The sequence below is a fragment of the Lissotriton vulgaris genome, chromosome 7, assembly GCF_964263255.1.
Source record: "Lissotriton vulgaris chromosome 7, aLisVul1.2, whole genome shotgun sequence".
NCBI classification, from domain to species: domain Eukaryota; kingdom Metazoa; phylum Chordata; class Amphibia; order Caudata; family Salamandridae; genus Lissotriton; species Lissotriton vulgaris.
Genome location: NC_141695.1, coordinates 1,526,280,115 through 1,526,304,549, shown reverse-complemented (window position 1 = coordinate 1,526,304,549; position 24,435 = coordinate 1,526,280,115). Strand labels below are relative to the sequence as shown.

The window sequence follows — 24,435 nt, the reverse complement described above, 5'->3', positions numbered from 1 at the left end:
CGAGAAGAAGGCCGGGGTGGCCCTCCTGGTATCTAGGCATTTTAAGGGGCAGGTGGGCAGTAAGGTGGCCGAAATCAAGGGCAGACTCCTAGCTTACACTGTTCACATTGGCACGTTTTCTTTCACACTTGGCTCGATCTACGCGCCTAACGCCCGCCAAGAGGTCTTCCTGCAGGGTGCCCTGTCGGAGACGCTGTCGGGCGACCTGAGGCATGTCCTGATCGGGGGAGACCTGAACCTGGTCATGGACAATGAGAAGGACAGATCAGGCAAGAGGTTTGGGGACTCGGGGGCGCTTTCAGCAGCGGGAAAGCAATGGCTCACAGACAGAGGGTTGATCGATGCTTGGCGGGAATTTCACCACACTGCCCCGGGGTACACTTTCTATTCCGCAGTCCACCGCACCTACGCCAGAATAGATCACTTCCTGAGTTCCACTGACCTCCTCCCCACGCTTACAGACATTGACACTACCCCAGCGGCACTGTCGGACCACGACGCGGTGGTCCTTCGGTTGAGCGTTCCTCACACACCCCCGCACAAAGGACGCTGGAGGCTTAGGGAAAGCTTACTATCCAGACAGGGAACGGTCCGGAGGCTCTCCCAGACCATTACTGACTATTTAGGGGTGAATGACACTGGGGAGGTAACCCATGCTACGTTATGGGGGGCGCTCAAGGCGGTAGTCAGGGGCGACTTCATAGCGATTGCGGCCGCAGACAACAAGGAGCGCAGGGACCGCCGGAGGGAACTGGAAGAGCAGGTGACGACGCTGGAAAGGGCCCACTGTCGCACGGGAGCCCCCCGCATTTGGCGTCAGCTTAAGGCGGCTAGGGCCCAGCTGGCGAGCCTGGACCTCGATAGGGCGGAATATGCAGCGCTTCGCCTCCGCCACACATACTACGTGGGCGGCGATAAAACGGGTCGCCTCCTGGCCAGCACACTTAAAGCCAAGACAGTCCGCTCCAAGGTCCCAGTTATACAAGGGGAAGGCGGCGAGGAGCTCCGGGACGATGCCAGCATAGCCGAGGCTTTCCGCGCCTTTTATGCCCAACTCTACGCCGCAGACCCGGCCATAGAGGGTGCGGCCGGACAGGCCTACCTTGAGACCGTAGACGTCACCTCCCTTAACGAGACCAACGCCAGCGCCCTGGATAGCCCTATCCGGCTAGAAGAGGTGGTGTCGGTCATTGCCAAACTTAAACCCCTAAAGGCTCCGGGCCCAGACGGTTTCTCCGCGGGTTTCTATAAAACCTTTTGCCACCTTCTGGCGCCGGTTCTCACGAAGCTTTTTAACTCCTTCGGGGGGCCGGGTTCGATCCCAGCAGAGCTGTTGGAGGCAGACGTAGTGGTCCTGCCGAAGCCTGGGAAAGACCCCAAGAAATGCGCAGCCTACAGGCCGATATCACTGCTCAATGTCGATCTGAAACTCTTCACGAGCATTTTGGCTTCGCGCCTGGGCCCTTGCCTCCCGGGCATTATTGAGCCCGACCAGGCAGGCTTTGTCCCTTCCCGCCAATGCGCGGACAACACCAAACGCATATTGCATGTCATCGACAAGGCCCACTTCAACGCCTCGGACGCTGCACTTCTTTCAGTGGACGCCGAGAAAGCGTTTGACAGGGTGGACTGGCGGTTTCTCGACCACACTCTAGCGAAATTTGGGGTCGGCCCTCGGTTTCGCTCTTGGATAGCGGGTTGCTATATGTCACCCCGAGCATCCATCAAGGTGAATGGCCTCAGCTCGAAGCCGTTTGACATCCGACGAGGCACGCGGCAGGGCTGCCCGCTCTCGCCGCTCTTATTCGCCCTATATGTCGAGCCCTTCGCTCAGCGGGTCCGGGACAATGAGGCAATCACCGGTGTTAGGTTCGGGGGAACGGAGCAGACGATAAGCCTATACGCAGACGACATCCTAGTCGCGGTGGACAACCCCAAAGTCTCTCTGCCCGCCTTCCTGTCCGAAATGGAGGCCTTTGCTGCGGTATCAGGATTTAAAATGAATGTACAGAAATCAGTGGTCCTCCCGCTAGGGCGCAACACCAAGCCAGCTCACATTCACGCGCTTCGCATAGGGGGGCTGGAGGTCAGCACCACGGTCCCTTACCTGGGGATAGATTTAACTCCCGCAACCACACAGACGATAGAACTAAACTACACTACACTTCTCTCCCGGGTGCAGGGGGACATCGCTCGGTGGAGGCAAAAACCGCTGTCCTGGCTGGGCCGCATAGCGGCCGTTAAAATGACACTTCTCCCCAAAATCCTCTACCTCTTCCAGACTCTCCCGGTCACCCCACCGTTGGGGATGGTCAAGAAGCTCCAAGACGCCTTGAACCACTATGTGTGGGCGGGCAAACGACCCCGGCTCCGCCGAGACCTGGCTATGCGAGTCACGGCCGAGGGGGGCCTGGGAATCCCGGACTTGCGGCGCTATTTCCAGGCGGCACAACTTCGGTATCTGCTGGAGTGGTCCAGACCCACCTCTGAAAAGCACTGGTTATTCCAGGACAGGGCCATGGCTGGCATGCCCCTGTGGAAGGTCCCCTTCCTGGCGCGCCCAGACAGGCCGGCATATTTGCAAAAATCCCCTATCACTAGGACCCTACTACAGGTCTGGAACGCCACCGCTGTCCCGAAGGGCCTCACGTCTTTCCCATCACCCATGACACCTCTGCTGGACAACCCGGCCTTCCCTCCAGGGTTACCGCCAGGCTCGTTTCCCCAGTGGCGATCATCGGAGTGTCGGTCGGCAGGCCACTTGTTTGACACGGATGGCTTCCTCCCTTGGGACGAGGTGGTGGCGGGCTACGCCCTCAATAAGCCCCACCGCTACCAGTATTTCCAACTCCGCCACTGGCTAACTCACAATGAGGTGGCCCCGCTCGTAGGCCGCCCAATGACTCCATACGAGAAATGGCTTGTGACCAAAAAGTCGGACTCCGGGTCCATTACCGAACTGTACCTCTTACTCTCCCCACCCCCTTCTGGGGAAAGGTCGGCAGGCCAGAAACGTTGGGAGCGGGAGTTGGGGCGCTCGCTGTCTGATAGAGAATGGCGGGACATATTCCATAGAGCACACCACACTGCGCGCAACACGGCTAGCAGGGAGGCAGCGGTGAAAATCGCCTACTACAGGCACCTGACCCCCGAGCGCTTACACCAGGGAAACCCAAGCAGAGATCCCACTTGCTGGAGGGGGTGCGGACACACTGGGACCATGCTTCACATATTGTGGGACTGCGAGGCAGTTAAGGAGTACTGGGAGGTGGTGCTAAAGGACATCGACACCTATTTTGACACTGACATCCCACGCTTCCCAGCATAGGCGATTTTAGGGCTTCCCAATAAACTCATGTTCCCTCTCAAGTCACTGCGGGGGCGGCAGATGGGGCTGGCTATGGGGGCGGCGACACACCACATTCTGTCACTATGGGGCACACCGAGGAAACCCACGCACACGGGGTGGCTACACAGGTTATGGTACATCATGGGGATGGAGAGGATCCAGGCCTCGCTCACACAGACTTCAGACGCCTTCCGCGAGACATGGCAACCGCTCTTATCTTTACTGTCTCAAGAATTCACGGAACTCACATGCCCGAAGTACCTGAGGGTCCTGAAACTGGCGGAGGTATTCCGCGGAGAGACGACCAAAGCAGAACATAAAGTCTGATCTGGCTCTTCATAGGCCTCCGCTATGCTTACCTGTGACACACCGGGGGGGGGTGTGGGGGGGCATCGTTGGGGGGGGAGTTGACTTGGGATCCGGGAGGGGGGGGCTCAGTTCTTGGGGGGGGGGGGTAGAAAAGAGTTCTTGCATCTGGAGATGGGCTTGTTTTTTGATGCATAACTTCACATGGGTGCACAATTTCTCCGCCGGCTGGACTTTACGGAGACAGGACTCCATCCAAAGCACTTATTTTGTTACTTTGCCGATACTGCATTTACTTTTTATCTTCTCCTGCTGTATGTTGTTACAATGTGGAACTCAATAAAATACATCTGATCAAAAAAAAAAGCAAAAAATATTAATGATACAATTAACATAAATAATTATCAATTAAAAAAATTGGAGTACATTCAAAAATATTTATTAATTAACTATAATTAATTTACTTGCCACCCTATACCCATACAAAATGCACACCTAAAACGTAGCTACAAAATTATTAGTTATACAATGAATATTAATATTATTATAAAAAGTTATTAATTATTTTTAATTAATTTATTTCCCACCCCAACCCCCTATAAACCCCACAACCTGCTACGGTACTATATTAACAAAAAACGATATGATTTGCAAATCATATTAAAAAACGTACACTATTCAAACAAATATTTTAAAACACATATATATTAACATACACACAAATAATCAAAAATTAATATCATTAACAACAATATTTGCAACATCGATATTACTTGCCTTAAAATACATATTCTTGTCCACAATATTCTTGCTCACAATATTTCTGTGTTACTATATTTCCTACTTGATCATTTTGTCAGTCAATATTACTGACTCAATATTTTGTCTGAATACCTGCAATAACATCAGGAATGAGTTCTTCCAAATCAATTGACGCATGTAATTTCTCATTTGCAAGCCACTTTTTCACCCATTTTGATGAAATGTCTGAGTAAAAAACTTGTAAGCTGTGCTTGTTATCATTTTAACTCCGGTTACATTGTCATCAGGATTTATAACCGCTATTTGGGCCTTTGGTGCTGTTGGCTAATAAACCAAGACTGGCTGATAGTCACAACTTGGAGCAAATTGGGGTACTTTATTGATCAATAGGGTGTAGGAAATGTGTGGTCATGTAGTGGGTACTTTTTCATTTCCTGACAGTAGATGGAAAGTACCCTACAGTGGTGCTGATTTATAACTCAATTTGTAAGTCTGTTCTTTCTTCTCTGCAGGTGCCAAGGAGAGGAAGCCAGACTTCTGTCTATCATCAGACTGGGGCTTTGAGTCCACCAATGGAGTTACCCAGGAGGAGTCAGGTCTATGACATGGAGGAAACACAGTAGCTGTACAGAGATCCCCATAAACCTCATCTCCCACCCCTTTCTTGCCCCTCCTTGTGAAAAATCTGTAAGATTCACATTGATTGGGAGATTGGCTGGGGCCCAGAAAGCCCTGTGAGAGCAGGAGACCTGATGAGTTTAGCAGAGACTTCTACGGACACAGGAAGGATATTACAGGATGCCCTCCCTGAGAAAGCCAAGATTGCCTTCAAAAAGTGTCCCATGGGCTTGCAGACCCTGAGGATGGTGTAAGATTGTGTTTGTAACTCCTGTCGATTTCTGGTCTATGTGCAGTGTTTTTCCATGCACTCAGGTCTCTTCCAAACCCTCTTGCTTGTTGTATCTGTTTGTTTTGTCTGTGCGGCTTCCCATGCATTGAATTGTATTGTACATTGCTTCCAAGTGCCCCCCCCATGCATGTGTGACACGTTCAGCCAGTTCCATTGTTTGTAGTATGTGTGGCTGTAATTACACATGTTCTGCATACTCCTGCCATTTAGTGTTGGTCTCAGACATTTGCAAGTTGTTTTTCTTTGAAGAATTCTTTTGAGTCACGATGTCTCAGTGACTCTGGTTGTAGATGCTCATGGGCACCGACTGCAGATTGTTTTACTCCGCTGGTTCGGTCATGAAACAGCATCACTCCTTGTCTCAACAAGACTGTCGGTTCCCGTCATGGCCTCGGAGTTTGTTGCTTTCCATCCTGTAGTGAGAATACTCTGATTTGCTCCTTCCTTCTCACAGGACCTGTTCCATTCCTTGAAATACATCGCCAGCGAGCAACTTGGCCGCTCGGCCTTCAAGGCCTTCCTGGCCACCATGTGCTCCAGTCTACTTATGGAGAATGAAGATGCTCTTGAGATACTGTTTACAATCTTTGCCTCTCACCAGAGCACCATAAGAGGTGGTGCGACTTCTGTTCTATCTTCTGCAGCACAAAAAACTCTGCATCAGTGACCAGACACATGCTGGACATCTTCAGTGAGGCTGACCCTCTTCGCGTCAAAGAAGAGGACTCAAGTGAGTCACCCGATCTCCCAGCATGCTGCCCCAGTCCACAAATCATTTACTCCGAAGTCTCGGAGCCAGAAAGGATGAAGTTTTGAAGAAAGGACACTTGAGGATGCCCGATACACCTCGGTCAGCTCTGGTTTTCTATAGAAGACCACTTTTCATATGAGTACTGTTGATACTCATGCCCTTCTCAAAATCCAAAAACGATTGCACATCAGAGCCTAGTACTGCCCTGCCAGGGGAAGGGCATCCAGCCTTGTGCCTAAGCCACTGCTACCCTTTGTTGTGTCATCTCCTCAGCGTGCTGGTAAACACAAAGCAAGGCCTCTGAGTTGAGGACAGACTCTTCTAGAGGCCTCAACCCTCTTCCAGCCTCGAGTTCGAGTGCACTCATCGGCAGTGACCCCTCATAGCTGGCTCATCCCTAGAAGCAGAAAGTGCCATCTGTGCCAAAGCAGCGAATGTTGAGACTGAAACCACCATCGGCTCTGAAGCCACTCTCTCATGATTTTGAGTTAAACTCAATCTTCAAGAGACTGCTGCAGGAGCAGAACAAAAGACATAGTAGTATCATCCTCCACCCTTGCACAGGTAAAATCTCTATCTCAGAGAAGACTTTGCCAAAGAAGTGCAGGCTTGCCTTCAAGGAAATCCCACCACCAGAGACTCCTATGCCTCTCTTGCATCCCAAGAGACCCAAGGAAAACGCTGCTGCTCTTCCTCCTCCTCCTCCAACCCAACCCCCATCTCCAGCTTCACTTTCACCTCCTTCACCACCACCTCTGCCATCACCTCTAATTACTTGTCTTCAGTGAGTCATCAGAGTCATAGTCCAGTAGGGGTAGGCCTAGCCCCTCATTCCCCAGCTGGGGACTATGTCTCAGTCTACCCTGCCCCCCCAGAAGATCCTTGGGAGGATTATGATATTGACCCTCAGACACAACCCAGATCTAGAACACATCCCAGTCAAGGCCTCCCCGCCAGATGACACAACAGTGTACCACAGCATTATTCGAATTGCGGATCCTACCATAAAGTAGACCTGTACATCACCGTCCAAGGATGATGATTTTTTGGTGAAAATGCTCGCAAAGGCAGAGCGTTCTGTACAATGCCTTCCCATGTTCATGGGCATGATACAAATCTCTGCCTGAGATTTTCAAGGAACCTATAAAATCCTAACTAGTCACACCTCATTTAGAAAAAAAGGACAATCCCACCCCATTCCACCTACTCTGCACCAGCTGCCACGTCCACTCAAACTCCCTAGTTGTCACAACTGCTATGAAAAGGGCAACAGTCCAGGTCTTGAGTGACCCTCCGCCTCCTGACAAGGAGAGCAGGCAGGTTGATGCTGCTGGGAAGAGAGCAGCAGTGGGTATGGCTACACATTGGTGCATCACCAGTTCTGTAGGCCTCCTCTTCCGTTATGATATGGCTCATTGGTAGGAGATAAAGGGGCCCCTTCAGCACCTCCTTGAACAATATCTTGAGAGGGGGAAAGAACTCGAAGAAGTTTAAGTCATCTCCAATGATAATAATAGATGTGCCCTAGAGCCGGCTCATACAGCAGCCAGATGAGTGAACACCTCCATCATACTCCAATGACATTCCTGTCTCTGTGTATCTGTGTTCAAGCCAGAGGTGCAATAGCACCCTGTCAACCTGCTTTTTGATGGGGACCACCTGTTCAGCCCTCAGGTGGACATGGTGCTTGACCAAAACAAGGATATAAAACTAGCTAAAGTGATGGCTGCTCTCCAGAACCCTTCTGGCAGAGGTTCCTATTGGAAGCAACAAAATAGAGGTGGGTCCAAGGCCACTACCCCAGAACCAAGTTAGTCCTACCAGCGGCAGGGTTCTCACCAGCATGGTGGCAGAGGCTTCTAATGGAGCTGCTTTAGGGTAAATAGTTCCAAAAACTGAGGTAGAGGTAGAGGTAGAAGCCTCTTCTTCTAAGAACTGATTTGCCCTACATCTCTCCTGATTTCACACCACCGGTTGTGGAGGAGACTTCACATATTTCTTCCCCATTGAGAGGAGTTCACCGGAGTACGATGGGTCCAATCTATCATTGATCCAGACTGCTGCCTAAAGTTCATCTCAACCTCACCAAACATTCCACCTTGCACCCATACCCTCAGCCCAGAACATATCATGTTACTGCAAGGGGAGGCGTAGGAGCTCTAACTGAAAGGAGCCATAAAACCAGTGTCAAATCAGCACCAAGAGTCTTCACCAGGTGGTACCCATTCACTTTAAGAATGGAGGAACTTGCATCTTTCCCTACCTAGACAACTGGCTGATATCAAGAGCAAGCAGACAGCAATGTTTAGCCTGCTCCCTGGCTGCAATTTCCCCCCAACACAGCCTTGGGTTCACAGTGAACAGCACAATATCTCAGTTGGAACCACTGCAAATCTAACCCTTCCTAGGGTCAGTCCTTATCTCAGTTGTAATGAACAGCACAATATCTCAGTTGGAACCACTGCAAATCTAACCCTTCCTAGGGTCAGTCCTTATCTCAGTTGTAAGTAAAGCTTTGCCCAGCTATCAAGGGATGTAAGCATTCCAACATGTTCTACCTCTTTTTTAGACACTCCTCCCACCTCCAGTCTGCACAGTTATGATGCCTTCATGCATTGCCATAGTTCTCCTTGCCAGTATTCATATGCTACCCCTTCAGGAGGGGAGGATCAGTTGGAGAATCTAGTGTTGGAACCCAGTTCCGCTGGTGATCATTATCACAGACGCATCTCAAGTTGGCTGGGGAGCAAAACTCAACAGCATGACAGTTCAAGGTCTGTGACCACCACATCAACGGGGTCTCCACATCAGCAAATTGGAACTGTCAGCCATTCATCTCACAATCAACAGATTCAAGGCAAGGTAGTCCTTGTGTGCACAAACAGCATTACTGCCCTATTATATCTTCAGAAACAAGGAGGCACACATTCCCCTCATCTGTCGGCCTAGCACAGCAAATCTGGTGCTGGACCATCCATCACTAAGTTAATCTCCTAGCAGAGTATCTTCTGGGAGGGGGCAGCAACTTTGCAGGTCTGTACAGCAGGACCGAATGAGAACTTCATCCACAAGTCCTTCTACCTTTCTTCCATAGATTGGGAACCCTAGACATAGACCTTTAGTCACATACAAAACACAAAATGCCCAGATTCACTGCCAGATTTCCTCACATCTTGCCCATTGGCAATGCTCTGTACCTGAACTGGCCAGGTTTTTTTGCCTACACTTTGCCGCCTCTCCCACTAATACAGAACATGGTCAGGAAGCTGAAACAAACATTCCTCACCCTCATCTTGGTGGCTCCATCTTGGGTCAAACAGCTATGGTTCCCATTCCTTCTCAAAATGTCCAGTGCCCCTCACAAGAAGCACACCAACAGGCTGGACCTTCTCACACAAAATCACAGCAAAGTCAGACTCCCAGTCCACAAACAGCTCAACCTGGAAATTTGGCACTTGAGGTCCAAGAGTTTGGATTCCTTGGTTTACTTCAAGAGTGGATCAACATACTCAGAGAAGCCAGTGGGCCCACTGCAGCTCCTGCTTTGCTGCTAAGTGTAAGCATTTTCTCCACTATTGTACTCCAAACCACATACACCCTCTTGCCCCAATGATATAAAACATTATTTTGTTACCTCCTACACTAAAAGTGAGGGTTGACCTACACATCAATTAGGCTACAACTAACCACCATTACTGTATATAAGCAGAACAGGGAACACTATTCACTCCTGTATGGAGGATCTTAAATATATTATTCCACCATGGGGGTTCCCAACCCCAGTCTGGAATCTCAATATTGCACTTACCAGACTTATGGGACCCCTTTTTGAGTCTATGCATTAATGCCTTTTGCAATTCCTTGGAAGGTTACCTTCCTCGTGGCCATTGTGTCTCCTAAGTGTATAAGAGAGCTACAGGCCCTCACACTGCAGGAACAGGTCCACAATGACAGAGTGGTTCTTAGAACCAGCCCTAAATTCTTACCTAAGGTAGTCAACTTATTATATCTCAATCAGACAATTAAGCTCCTGTGAGAAGTTGGCTTGGCATATGCTATCCACTACTCTAGTGGGCACCTTGCACCAGTCCAAACGACCCTTATTGATGGTAGGTTTAAAGACAACCTTTATAGAAAGCCATCCTAGTGGTAGCTGTGGAGAGCAGCCTTCAGGCTAAGTCTTGAAGGAATGTAAAACAGCTTGTTTTACCAGTCTATAATGAATGTTCAAATGAAAGGAGAACTCCACCAGGTATATATATAAAATATATATATTTATTATAAACACATACCTCTAGTCTCTTTATGAGGCTAGAGGTAAAAGTACAATACAGGAACTTAATTAGCATACAGTAAATTAGCACAGTATAAGTTTTGCCCTAGGGGCCTCATAAAACATATAGTAAGAAAGTGGTGTAAGTACCGCTGTGAACATAGAGACAAGGCCTAAGGCCTGTAGAACCGTGGGGGCTACCAGGAACCACCCAAGGTAAGGATGCAGGAGAACCAACGGGGGACGCATGCAGTGTCTAAACACAGCCGCGAATCACAATTGACATCTATGGAGAAAGTTGCGATTAGATTTTTAAAGAATAAGGAAACTTAGGAGTGGACTAGGAACAAACCCCTTCAGTACTGGACAGTTTGAGAGTCAAGACCCACAGGAGCACCGAAGTACTCGGGTTACCTCACCCAGGGAAGCCGGGTGCATAGGTGTCTCTTCGTGTTGGGTTTCGTCGTCTTTTCCTATGGAGAGCTGCGAAGAAGTGCTGCAGGCGACCAGAGGAAAAGTGTCCGGATGGATCCAAGGGTGGATCAAAGATCTGAAGAATCTGAAAGCAGAGGGGACAGAATCTGGGTCACTAGCTAGTGACCAGGGAGGCAACAAGAAGATGCCAGCCGATGTCAGGTGATTTCAGGTAAAGCTTGACACTTCAGCCACGAGGATCAGGAGGAGTCGACGAAAACCAGGAGCTGGATTTGAGCTGTCCCAGTTCGCATGTCGAGTGCTGCAGTGTCGGTATGCAGATTGGCCCCAACAAGCCTTGGAAACAGCAACCCATGCAGAATGGAAAGATTGGCTTCTGTGCAGACCAGCAAGGTCTGAGGGACTCACCCTTTGGAGGAGAGTCAGGGCACATCTGGAGCAATCAGGAAAGCCCAAGAAACCAAACGAATTCCTTTGTTGCAACCCACCAGTTGACGGACCAGGGATCATGAAGGGGCCTCAAGCAAAAATGCAGGAAGCGGGCTCACCGAACACTCATGGAGTGTAGGGCCACAAGCTTCAGTGCAAAGGGTGCTCAGGGCTCAGACTACAAGTAGCCCAATGCACAACTCCAGGAAACCTCTGGAAGTCAGTGCACTAGCAAATGGGCTGGATGTCCAGGAGTTCTGGTCCCACGTCTCTCGTGATGGCTGCAGGTCTCAGCTTTGCTGGGGACTTGTGTCAGCCTTGGAGATGTCTGGAAGTCCTTGTCCTGTGTCGCTTCTTCGGGATCCGGTGGAAGCCTCGAAAATGCAGACCGGCAAGATCCTTCTTTGGTGACTGTTTGAACAGGGGAGTCACTCCTTGACCCCAAGGGAGATTTCTTCAGTCTTCGTGTCGAAATAGAATGTTGAAGGTCCAAGATAAATCTTGCATAGTTTCGTCCAGGGTAATCTAAAGTCCTAGGGACTGGGTTCCTATACTTATACTAAGTTTAGGGGATGGACTAACTCTAAGGTCCCACCTATGGGAGGACCAGGGGAGGGGGCGGTTACATCCCCTCCCCTTTGTCCAGTTTTGTGCCAGAGCTGGGGCTGAGTGCCCTAGCAACTGGTTTGAACTGGGAAATGCACAGGGACACCTTGTGTGCCCCTGGCACTGTCTGAAAATCATTCACTGAATGCACCCACCCTGCCCCAATACACTAAAGCCTGTCTGAGGAGGTGGTTACAACTCCCTGGACAGGAAATTTATTGTCCAGGCCTCCCCTGCCGGAGTTTCATCCAGCAGCAGGAGATCAGACTCGTGTCTGTGGCAGCTGCGTCCATTTTATGATGCTGGGGCTTTGTTTAACTTTTACCGGTTATACCAGTGTGTACATGTCTTCTCCCTCTAGGAGGGTCGAATGCTACCTCCGCCGCCAGGACTGGTGGGGGGGTAGTATTCCAAAGTGTTTGACACCAAACATGACATGTTTTGATGCAGCCATTCCAAAGTTTGCATTAACCGTGAGGTTATAATGCACTTAAGAGTATAATGTTATGACTGCATCACAGAACAGCTATAAGGAAGGGATTCCAAAAGCTGCAGAGGGGCTCAGGTCATGTTAGGGCACCCTCTCACACAAAACCAAGCACTCTGCCTTCAGGATTGTCAAGGCCTGCCGTAGGAGTGACTTATAGGTTTATATGTGTCTGTTTTAAAAGGAAGATATAGGTATTCTATAACTCAGTAAGGGGTGCTTACACCACCTTACCCAGGCCGCAAGAGCAGACCTGTGGTGCCATTTTGGAAGGCTTCCCAAGGGTGGCAAAATACATGCTTCAGCCCCTGGTAGGCCTCTGGGTTACCTATGCCTTTGGTACCTAAGGTACGATATACAAGGAACTCACAAGTGTAACCCAGTAACCAATCTGGAATGTGCCTAATGTACAGGGAATCCATTTTAGAGAGAAAGCAGATATACTGGGGCCCTGAATAGCAGGATCCCAGTCCAACTAAGTCAAAAAACAGCAATACCCCAGGAAAAAAAGTGGGGGTAACCATATAGTCAGATTCCACCTTCCTACAGCTCCCAGTCTTCTCACCCTGACTTGGTAGCTTAAAGAGCACTCCACACACTTAATGTCGAGCAATTATGTGATATAGATAAGCCCTAATTATTATGAAAAATGCAACAACTATTTCTAACCTTTTCTCAGCCTCATGAAGGCCATGTCAATTCTAACGCAGCGATCACAATGTGGATTGTCAAATGTGTCCAAACAGGGTGCTACTATGAATTTTCAAGGGAACATCCCCAAGAAGATATTTGCAAAGCTGGCACATGCTCCCCTCCACACACATTTTCAAAAATTTATTGTGGGGCATCTTTTCAAAACAGCAAGCAATGGTTGGTCAAATCGTACTCAGTACCCTGTTCTAGACCCCAGCACCATCCCCTGGTTAGCCACCAGCTACGGTAGTACTCCTATATAGTTGATGCAGAGCATGTGTATCTACAGCCACGCATACTATGAATTGATTATGTTACCTACCCTGAAGGGATATGTTTGTTGGATGTAGTGCTGTAGATTCACATGTGCCCACTCTCCTTCCTGAAAGCCAGTGTTTGTTACAGATATAGTTCACTTTGACATTATTATCTTTCAACACACATAAACATTATTCTTTTTCTACTCACTACTCCATTCCTACGCTCACCCGTTGGGACGTCAAACAATTTAACACTGGAGTCGGTGCCCATGCACAACCACGACCAGAGGAATTCACTGAGATAATGTGACTCTAAAGACTTCTTCAAAGAAGAACAACTTGCAAGGTCTGAGCCGAACACTAGATGGCAGAACATGTAAATCTATATCACTACATGCAACAAACAGATGCCTACAGAGTTAGTAACATAATCCTTTTTATCCGTCTGCATGCTGCATTCTAGAGCTTGTAGTTTCACGTTTAACACTGTAGATCTGAGCTAAAAAATCCCAGAAAGTAAAGTTATATTGACTGCAGAGCCAAGACTCACTAAAGATATCACACATGGCATGGGGCTACCTGGCAGCAGTACAGACATTTGGAAATATGTATTTGGCTTTTGTATGTATGTTGCTAAATACATCTATAAACCCCACATTCACAAACATATACTCTGATGTTTTATCTTGTGTAATAAAATTTGTAAACTGAACAAATAAATACTGTTTTCCTTTTTTTTTAACCCCAACTTATTTTTAATTCAACTTGAGACTGTGAAGTATACAGTGTTGGTGCTTGTGAACTGATTGGGCAAAAGGAGAAATATGTGGTCAAATAAACATATATAATAAAGTATCCCTGGACCAAAAGCAGCTCAAGAAAACGTTGTTATAGATTAGTTGATTGAAGCATTCTAAAGCACACTGTTACCCCTGGAGTTTTTCTGGTCCAGATTATATGAAAAGTATCTAGAACTATTGCTGCTGAGGAGTTGGAAGACTGTACACTTCATTGCTGAAAATTAAGAAGCATAATCCTTTTGTAAAAGGAAAATGTCCAATTGAAATCTTGAAGCCTGGTTTAGAGTTTGACAATGGATTCTCAGTCACAAATGTGATGGATTTCCTGTCTGCCTAACTATAAATAATTTATATCCTAATATCTGTCAAATTGGTGATGGAATGCCCATCCGGCAAACTCTAAATCAGGTTCCTGATGGCCTATGCAAAAAAATTCTTTTATCCAGGACCTTTACTGAATCTTTGAATCCCTATACTAGCAAAAGGGTTAAGTGGTCTGTAGATGATTGAATGAATGAAGGGACATTTGCATAGCACACTGTTACTCCGGAGAGTGTCCTGGCACTATGCACTACTGTAATCACTACACCGGCGACCAAAGCAGATTTAAGATAGATTAAAAAGCCATGTCTTTAGTTTCTTTCTGAACACAGTGGTAACCTAGATGGTCCGAAGTTCAGGAGGCAGTTTATTCTAGGCAGATGGCCCTAGTAAAGAGAAGGATCTGCTTTTGGCCCTAAATCATCGGATTCTAGGGATTCTAGCCAAACAAGTATTGACAGAACGAATACATCTGGAAAGAGTATAGAAACTAATCTTTGCCCTAAGATATCTTGTGCCAGTCTGGTTAAGGGCCTTATGAACCAGAAAAGGGTTTTAAATAGAAGTTTATTTTTTGTTTTAGGAAGCCAGTGCAAAGCCCTGAAATGAAAGGCTACAGAGGATCTCAAAGTCAGTCCCAAGAGAGTGTGGGGAGCTGCGTTCTAGACCACATGTAGTTTGTTGATGAGATAATCTGAAATGCCCGAATACAAGGGATTGCCATAATCAAGCTTTGATGATATGAAAGCTTGTACCACCTGTTTCCTGGAAGTGAAAGATAGCAAATGCAGAAACATTCTTAGGACATGTAAGAGTTCAAAGCAAGTCCCTACTATAGCATTTACCTGAGGTACAAAGGAGAGACAGTCATCAAATGTAATGCCTAAAATGTTCACAGAATTTGCATCATGGTGCTCTGTGAGGGGGGGGGGAGTATCTGCTGGCAAGAAAGACTGCCAAGTTTCCAGACCTTTACTCCAAAACTCAGAAGCTCCATTTTTCCTGTATTACATTTAAGCTGACGGTATGAGAGTCACTGGAAGATGGCTGTTAGACAGGTTCAGATTTTTGTAGGAAGCAGCTTTTACAACGCTGTTTCCACAATGCATGGTACGACAGCGTTGTTACCCACGTGACATTACATTGCAAGTCGTACCAACCACTTGCTTTAGGAGGCATGCAACACCAAGGAATGTGTTGGGTTTTTATTCTAACACCTTCCCTGCTGTTGCACAAACTGGAGTAGGAATAGTAATTAATACTATTCCTAAGTCCAGTGCGCCCCCTACAGCGAGTTGTTGTTACGACTTGGGATGTAATGGCACGTGTGGTAACAATAAACACGTTGTAAAGCCATGGGTGGAGAATGTATGCGCACACATTCGATGTTTTCTCCCGGGAAATCTGCATCCTGCTCCCAGAAGAATGGAATCTGGGTGTCATCAGCATAAGAGACTATTTTTGCTCCCAGGGCCTCAGCAAGTAAGGCAAGAGGAGTAAGGTAGATATTAAATAAAGTGGGGCTAAAAGCAGCACTTTGAGGTACTCCCACACGCAGTTCATGTGACCAAGAGGAGAAAGGAGGGATCCAGAACTCTTGACCTCTGTCTTCAAACAAGCATTTGCAATGCATTGTTCTTGCATTACTGATAGTTTGAGGTATTGGTGTTCCAAATAATAATGCAACTCCAATAGTTCAAACTTTCAATAATGCGAGACATGGTACATTGCAAATGCTTGCGTAGTGAGCCAGGAACCAGCATTGTATGTCACAGTGCAGTACCGCAAGCTGCTCCTAGAGGTCCACAGTGAGCAAGGCACCAGCAACGCATGTTCAGGTGCAATACCACAAACTGCTCCTAGAGGGCCCTAATGAGCAAGGCACCATCACTGCATGTCTCAGTGCAGTACCGCAAGCTGCTCCTAGAGGTCGCTAGTGAGCAAGGCACCAGCACTGCATGTCTCAGTGCACTACCGCAAGCTGCTCCTAGAGGTCCCTTGTGAGCAAGGCACCTGCACGTCTACAAAGTTGGAGTTATTGGTATTATAAAAGGTAATGTTTATTTATCTAGCCATGTTGCAGTGTGCAGTGCCTTGTGGCCAAAAGGGGACCTCTTTTGGTCACATATGGTACTGCACCATGCAGAAAATATGGTAAATATACTCCACCAATAATGCATTGCATGCAAGACAGTACTATGAGTACATTCAAATTACTATGTCCATCTATACAATAGTACCTTTGAAATTTGAAAAAAATGATTACATTATTTTCGGATTAGGTTGTACTCTATGTGGAGCTGATGAATGGAAATTTATAGACGGTCTCATATAATGTGAAATGTTCTAGTGAGTGAAGTAATCACTGCCAGCCTAGCTTAGCACCAAGTGTGTGTTGTGCCTGAAACTTTTTAAGAAAATAGTTTCTTGAGGCTGTAATTAAAACCTAGGGAGTAACAACACATGTAACAGATGTCCTCATGGGAGGTTACAAGAAGAGACAAGGCAGTACTAAGGAGGGACTACTAACCCTGTTGACCTATGAAAAGCCATTTACCATGACACCCTGACAACAGACTCTCGAACTGTGGTGGAGTGGAGTGTGAAGCCGGCAGACCACAACGGCAGCACACACGCCAATCCAAACAAAGAATACTCTTGTTCAGGGCTGGATCTTGCAGCATAAAATTTTCTGCAAGCAGGCAACTCTGACGCGTTTTAGCTGTCAAGCAGCCTTGATCACATGACAGAATTACATAAGCCCATACCCAATATATTGCAAAAGTAAAAGAAGGTTTATGTGAAGATTCATGATATATCAGACAGGCGCCATCTTGAAATGGTAAATTGAAATACAAAAAATACTAATCTACATATTAGTATGCGATAAAAGAATCCCTCCTTAGACGTAAAAGCAGTAACAGACATTCGAATGGATGGTTTGACTCAAGATGCACCCTAGCATATTCTCTTTTTAAAAAGGAGCTACACAAAACCCCAAGAAACCTGGTTGATCTGAGACATGCTAGAGTGGAATACAAACAAGCTACAAAGGCGAGAAAAAGTACCTTAACAAATGAGGGCTGGGAGGCATTACATAAGGCCTCAATAGCGAACGATAGTTCGGCGTTTTGGAAGGTCGTTAAAGCACCCTTTTTGTCAAGTGAGGCTGGTCCATCCATAGAAATTGCAATTACTCGGGAACAATGTATTAAATACTTTTCTAGCGTATATAATGGCAAGGGAACCCCGATGTGATGGATACCAATGTCCAGGAAGATTATAACTTGAAGTCTCCTCCTCACTACTCTGACTTGTTGTTTACCTTAGATGAAGGGGAGCAGGCATTATCCGTAAGCCAGGGTGGCAAGGCCCCTGGACCGGACGGGGTCCTCATAGATTTGTTTAAATCAAACATTTCCCAGTGGGGGCCCATCATAGTCCAGATGATTACTGCTAGCTGTAGCACTGCTTTTCCATCTACATGGGTAGATTCTACCATTTTGCTGTTTTCAAAAAGGGGGATAGACAGGACCTGGGATGCTATAGGCCAATCTCCTTACTGGATGATGTAACAAAAGTAATAGGCAGAATCATTTTAGAACACCTCCAGGATTGGGCAGAGGAGAACTCTGTTCTATCTGACCTGCAATATGGTTTTTGCGCGGGTTTGTGGACGGTGAAACAGGGCTTAAGTCTGTCTATCTTGGTGGGGAAATACATGAGGGCAAAAAAGGGGAACCTGTTTTAAGCATTTGTTGATCTCACAGCCACTTTTGACTATGTGATCCACAGTTAACTCTAGTCAATTTTAAAAGTTATGGGAGTTGACGTTCAGATAATTGATTTTCTTAAGCATTTTTATAGTGATGTCAAGGCACGTGTGGACTGTGGATTGAAAGGTGAGTGTTCGGCTGCATTACCAATAAGGAGCGAAGTCAGGCAATGCTGTGTCCTGGCTCTGTTAGTTTTTAATCTCTATATTAATGGTTTGGGGAGGCTCTTCTCAAAGGTAACCAAGACTTCCCACTAGTGGCCAGACGCTCAATACAAGCCCTCCTATATGCAGACGATGCAGTGCTGATGTCCCGCACACAAGTAGGTCTTCAGGGGGTGCTCAATAGTTTCTCTCATTTTATGAAAGACCTTGGTTTAAGAGTAAACTCCTCCAAGACCTTCGTCATGCACTGCGGCTATGGTATTAAGACATTTAAAGATATGTTAGTGACAGGACAGAAGATTGGGGTAACTAAAAGGTTCTCATTTCTGGGAATCCTCTGCTCATAAGGACACTTGGACACAAGCAGTTGCAGCAAAAACATTGGTACTCCTAAGAACAACATCTGTCCTCACTAACTTTGCTAGGAAATTGGGAAAAAGACAACCTGAGCAGCTCATTAAAATTTATAAGGCAAAGTGTGTTTCATCAGTAGTGTATGGTGCAGGGATCTGGGGGTTCACTGATCTGCTGCCTTTCCAATGCATAGACAATTCCTTCTTAAGAAACATTTTTTCTGTTCCGAATAGTACTTTATCATGTATATGCCATGCAGAATGGGACTTCCCTTCATCTCTGATTTAATAAAACCCAAGCCTGTGCTTTTATGGCACAGTCTCTGGACCAAAGAAGAGGGATGGTTAAACAGAGGCATTTTATCAGATACCTTGCAACTGGAAGGGGCCCTAAAGATCCCATGGAAAGATATGTCCGCAATTTTTATAAAGATCTTGTCTGTATAGAGTGTTTTACTAATCCCAGAACTATTCGGACAATAACAAGGAAAGAACAAAGAAAAGAGGGCCTTCTGCTGTTGGACACTATTAGAATGTCATCTGAATAATTGAAACCTACAGTCCTGTATAACCAGTTGATTTTAACTACTTTTAACATTCAGCCCAATTTAACTTTTGTACCAGGAGTTTATGGTTTTTATAAACTAGATTTAGGTTGGGGGTATTTCATAGACTAGTCACTTTACCTATAATGAATGACTGGTCCCAAAACCTTCAACTCTGCTCTTGTGATAACAATTCCAACCAATCTGCGATTCATGTGGTTTTCTTTTGCAGGTTTTATAACCATGCAAGGAGAATGTACTTATTACCAGTTTTAAAATTGTTTGGGCTCCATCAATGCAGGCCTGCTCTTCTTGCACTACAACATCTAGATAACGAGCACAGTGTTTTTAGGATAGTAATCTTTCTGAAGGAAGTTATGAGTTAAAGGAAACATATGCTTAGTTAATCGATTCTAAGTGGACGAGGGATAGTAGATATTAGTAGACTAATGTATTACTGTTTTAACCTTGGAATGTACTGTAGATTATGTTTATATTTGTATGATACTTTTTTTAACATAAATTGATTGATGTGTTTTCTGCTTTTATGTGCTTTTATGATTGTCTGATATAGCAATCGAATAAAGATTTCTTTGACTTGACTTGAATCAAGTGGAATGTGGTTAAATGTAAATTTCCATTGAACAAAAATTGATAGGGCCTCAGTATTCCACATATCAAGTGGCCCCACAGAGTTTGGTGAGCAACATAACATAGGGAAAGGTGGGGGTATACTATAAAACACTTGTGGTGTGTCAAAATGGCATATATATATATATATATATATATATATATATATATATATATATATATATATATATATATATATATATTTCACTGAAAATACCATAGGGCTCAGGCATGTTACAGTTAGAAATTAGCATTTAAAAAACCTTAGAAATTCACAGAAAAAAACATAGCTTTTAGGGACAGTAGTTGGACATTGCCCTCGTACGAAACCCGTGAAATTCCCCCTTTCTAGTTAGTTGAGCTAACTATAACTCGCGCCTACACAATGCACTGCTGATGACATCACACATTACATCACTCATGACATGGTCAGTGACATCACTGATGTCATCTCAAATGACATCAGTAATGACATCTCTGATGACATCATCCAGTGACTGTGTGTTTCTGTAAAGTTTAAATATGTTTAATATATATAGGGAAAGGCATATTGAAGAAAGAGTGGGTGTATAAGTGTCTGAATGGATGTTTTACTAGGTGCGTGACTGTCTAGAAGTGAGTGGTTAAACATATGTTATGTTATGTTATGTTATTTTGTGTCTTTTATAGCGCTCGGCTACTCAGAAGAGTGTCCCGGCGCTTTATTGACAAGCTGAAAACGCAAGCATAACAAACAGATTAAAAGAAACAGGTCAGCAAAAGCAGAAAAACTAGGAAGCAAAAAGCCAGGTTTTCAGGCCCTTCCTGAAAGCCAGTAGATTTGAAGTGCTACGTAAGGTCAGGGGCAAAGAGTTCCAGAGTTGAGGGGCCCGGAGCTTAAAAGAGCGACCTCCCAAATGTGCCTTCCTCACACGAGGGACAGTGGCCAGGAACAATGATTCAGACCTCAGAGATCGGGGAGGGCGATAGGAAGTGAACCTCTTCTGCAGGAATTTAGCCCCTGTTGCATAAACGGCCCTATGAGCGAGCGTTAAGGCTTTAAAAACTATCCTCTGGCGGATAGGCAGCCAGTGAAGCGACTGCAATAAGCCAGAGACTCTAGTTCGCCCATGCAGGCCAAAAATGGCACGCGCTGCCGCGTTCTGGACCACCTGCATACGTTGCAGGAGATATTCCGGCAGGCCCAGATATAAGACGTTTGAGTAGTTACTGAATGCATGGTTTAGTGACTAAACTGTGTGAATCTCTGTATCCATTTGTCTGTTGGTGTGTAAGTGACTGCATGGGTTTGTGAATAACTACATAAGTGTCTATATGAGCTGTTGATTGGTTGCTTGAATATCTATATGGGTGCCTGAGTGTTTCTGTGGGTGGGGTGTGTGTGACTCTGTGCATAGATGTGTGAGTGGGTGATTCACTGGGCACATAGTTTGAAGTGTGCATCTGTGATGGACTGTATGGGTGGGTGTGGGTGTGTGTATGGGTGTGTTAGTGAGTGAATGTATATCTCATTCGTACTTGTGTAAGTAACTACATATATTTAAGGCAGTATATATGTGTGTCAGAGTATATAAATGGCTATAAGTGAGAGTGTGTGATTGTGGGAGTGGCTGCATGGATGAGTGTTTGCTTGTATCAGTGATTGTATAAGAACGTAAGAATGTGCTAGTATTTGTATGACTAAGTGAGCTGGTGTGTGTATAACTGTATAGATGAGTAAATGGGAGTGTGAATAATTATTTACATGACTGGCTAAGTGTGTGAGTACCTCTATGGATGAGTGGCGGTGTGTGAGTGTCTATATAGGTGTATGAGTGCATATGATAGTCCTGTACTGAGTGACCGTAAGTATGAGTGACTGTACGGGTGAGTGAGTGGATGTGTTTGTAGACCTAAGAATCAGTGAGTGGGTATGTAGTTATTGGTGTTGGAGTGTCTATGGTTTTGAGAAAGGCAGTCTATAATTTAGAGTGGGTGTATGTGAAGTTACGTTAGGGTGTGAGAAGATGCATGAAAATATCACATGGATGATGTCATCAGTGATGTCATTTGAGATGTCATCTGTGATGTCATCAGTGATGTCCCTAACCATGTCATTAGTGATGTAATATGTGACGTCATCGGCAGTGCATTGCGGGGTGCGAGTTATAGTTAGCTGAACTAACTATAACAGGGGAATTTCACAAGTTTCGTATAAATGCAATGTCCAACTAACTATAACTTTCCCTAAAACCTATGTTTTTTTCAGTAAATTTCTAAGGTTTTTAAAATGCTTATTTCTAACTGTACCGTGCCTGAAACCTATGTTTTTTCCCGTGAATTTCAAAGGTTTTTTAAATGCTAATTTCAAACTATAACGTGCCTGAAACCTGTGGTCTTTTTCAGTGAATTTCAAAGGTTTCTAACTATGCCTACAGAAGTAGGACATGTGAAGAAAGAAGAAAAAATGCACAGAAAGAAGCAAAGGAAATGTAGAAAAAACATCAGAAGTCCACAAAGACGAAGAAAAATGCAGGAAGAAGCAAGACATGTGCAGAAAGAACCAACAGATTAGCAGAAAGATGCCTTGTTACAAAATCATTGTGCCCCACAACTTTTTCAGACAGGTACTGGTGGTAACTGACTCGGAATAACCAGGCCTATAGCCAGTGCTATGCTAAAAGACACTTAGAATACAGTGAAAACACCTACATACACTAGGGAACACTATGCTTTGGGGTACCCCTGTGATTAGCAAGACCTCCTCTGTAAGTCCCTAGTACATATTAGGGCAGGGGGATTAAACCTACCTCTTAAAACGCACCACGGGGTGCGTTAGCACAGTGGTGAAGGGAGGGGGGCCTGAAGTAACATTTGCAAACACCCCCTGTGGCCGTTTTAAGTTGGGAGATTAAGTCCCCTTGAATCCTGAGGGTCCCTGGGGTCCAACTTGCCCACTAAGTACCTCCACTAAGCGTCACAGAGCTGCGTGCACAGAGGTGTAAAAAGGGGCATGGCAAGGACCACCTCTCTGCAACGTAGGCCTGTGGAGGTTACTGGGGGTACCTGGTGGCCTAGTTGGCCCCCAGGGGCCCTCAGGATTGAAGTTAATTCCCCAAGTTAAAACGCGCCACAGGGCGTGTTTAAACATGTCTCCTCTGGCCTCGCCCCCTCCCTTTACCACTGTGCAAAGGCACCCTATTGCACATTTTAAATTGGGGGATTAAGTCTCCTTGAATCCTGAGAGTTCCTGGGTCCAACTAGCCCACCACGTACCTCCAGCAAGCACCACAGAGCTGCGTTGTAGAGTGGTGGTCCAAGGCCATGCCTCATTTTACACCTCTCTGCAATGCAACTCTGTAGCACTTACTGGACATACCTGGTGGGTTAGTTGGCCCCCAGGGACCCCCAGAATTCAAGGGAACTTAATTCCCAAACTTAAAATACACCACAGGGCGCGTTTGCCCACTTGTGACATCAAGCCACGCCCCCTCCCTACACCACTACGCAAACGCACTCCCAGATGTGTTGTAAATTGGGGGATTAAGTCCCCTTGAGTCCTGAGGGTCCCTGGGGGCCAACTAGCCCACCACTTACCTCCAGTAAGCACCACAAAGCTATGTTACAGAGTGGTGTAAAAAGGGGCATGGCCTGGGCCACCTCTCTGCAACACAGCACAGTGGCGCTTACTGGAGGTAAGTGGTGGGCTAGTTGGCCCCCAGGGACTCTCAAGATTTAAGAGGAATTAATTCCCCAATTTAAAACACGCCACAGGGTGTTTTTGCACACGTTACATCAGGCCCCACCCCCTCCCTCCCTTCACCACTGAGCAAAAAAGCACCCTGTGGCGCAACATTTTATTTGGAATAACTTTGGCGCCGGTTGACGAATCTTCGTGAAACTCTCCAAGAAGATGGCCTGCTCCACTCCGCTCCTTCCCTGAAAGTTTGGGGGTGATTCGTGAAGCGGAGGCTGAAAAAAACGGGGTCCCAAAATGTGTTTTCCCCAAGCAATTTTCCATAGGGACCGTTAGACACGGCTACAGCCCGAACTGCTGAACGGAATTACACCAAATTTGGCAAAAAGGTAGAGTTTGGTTCGTAGATTGTGCTTTTTGTTAAATGGTGTAAATCTGTTCAGTAGTTCCTGAGAAAATCCAAAGTAAAATCATAGATATATTTGCGAAGTTGTTCCGTACGCGTATGGTCGGAGGATTAGACGCCTACCATTACGAGCATGAGCTGCCTGCTTAGGGGGCCCCAAAAGGACCACCAAGGCCCCCCAATTTTATTTTATTTTTTTAAATAGCGGGATGCGCAAACTCTGCAAACGCGCCCCCTGGTGCACTTCCAGAGCGGGAAGTAATTCCCCTTGAATACTGGGGGTCCCTGGGGGCCAAGTAGCCCACCAGGAACCTCCAGCATGTGCCAGGGGGCTATGTTGCAGAGAGGTGTCAAAAGGGGCATGGCCTCATTACACCTCTCTGCAATGCAGATGGGCGGAGCAAATCAGTCTGACCCTGTGCCTCATGAAAACAGTCCAGCCCTAACTGCCACGTCTGAGCATACCCTGCCACACTTATGGCGGCCAAAAGCGGTACAAAAGG

General features: G+C 46.3%; 1 protein-coding gene across 2 annotated transcripts in view; it reads left to right on the top strand.

Moving 5' to 3' along the window:
* The window catches only part of LOC147705933 (hemicentin-2-like), a 468,035-nt gene extending 454,067 nt beyond the window's left edge, over positions 1 to 13,968 (top strand). For both annotated transcript variants that reach the window (XM_086932399.1, XM_086932398.1), the window contains one exon: positions 4,930 to 13,968. In XM_086932399.1, the coding sequence (XP_086788525.1) occupies positions 4,930 to 5,021 (92 nt within the window). In that variant the 3' untranslated portion in view covers positions 5,022 to 13,968. The remainder of the gene's footprint in view (positions 1 to 4,929) is intronic.
* The last annotated feature ends 10,467 nt before the right edge of the window (positions 13,969 to 24,435 follow it).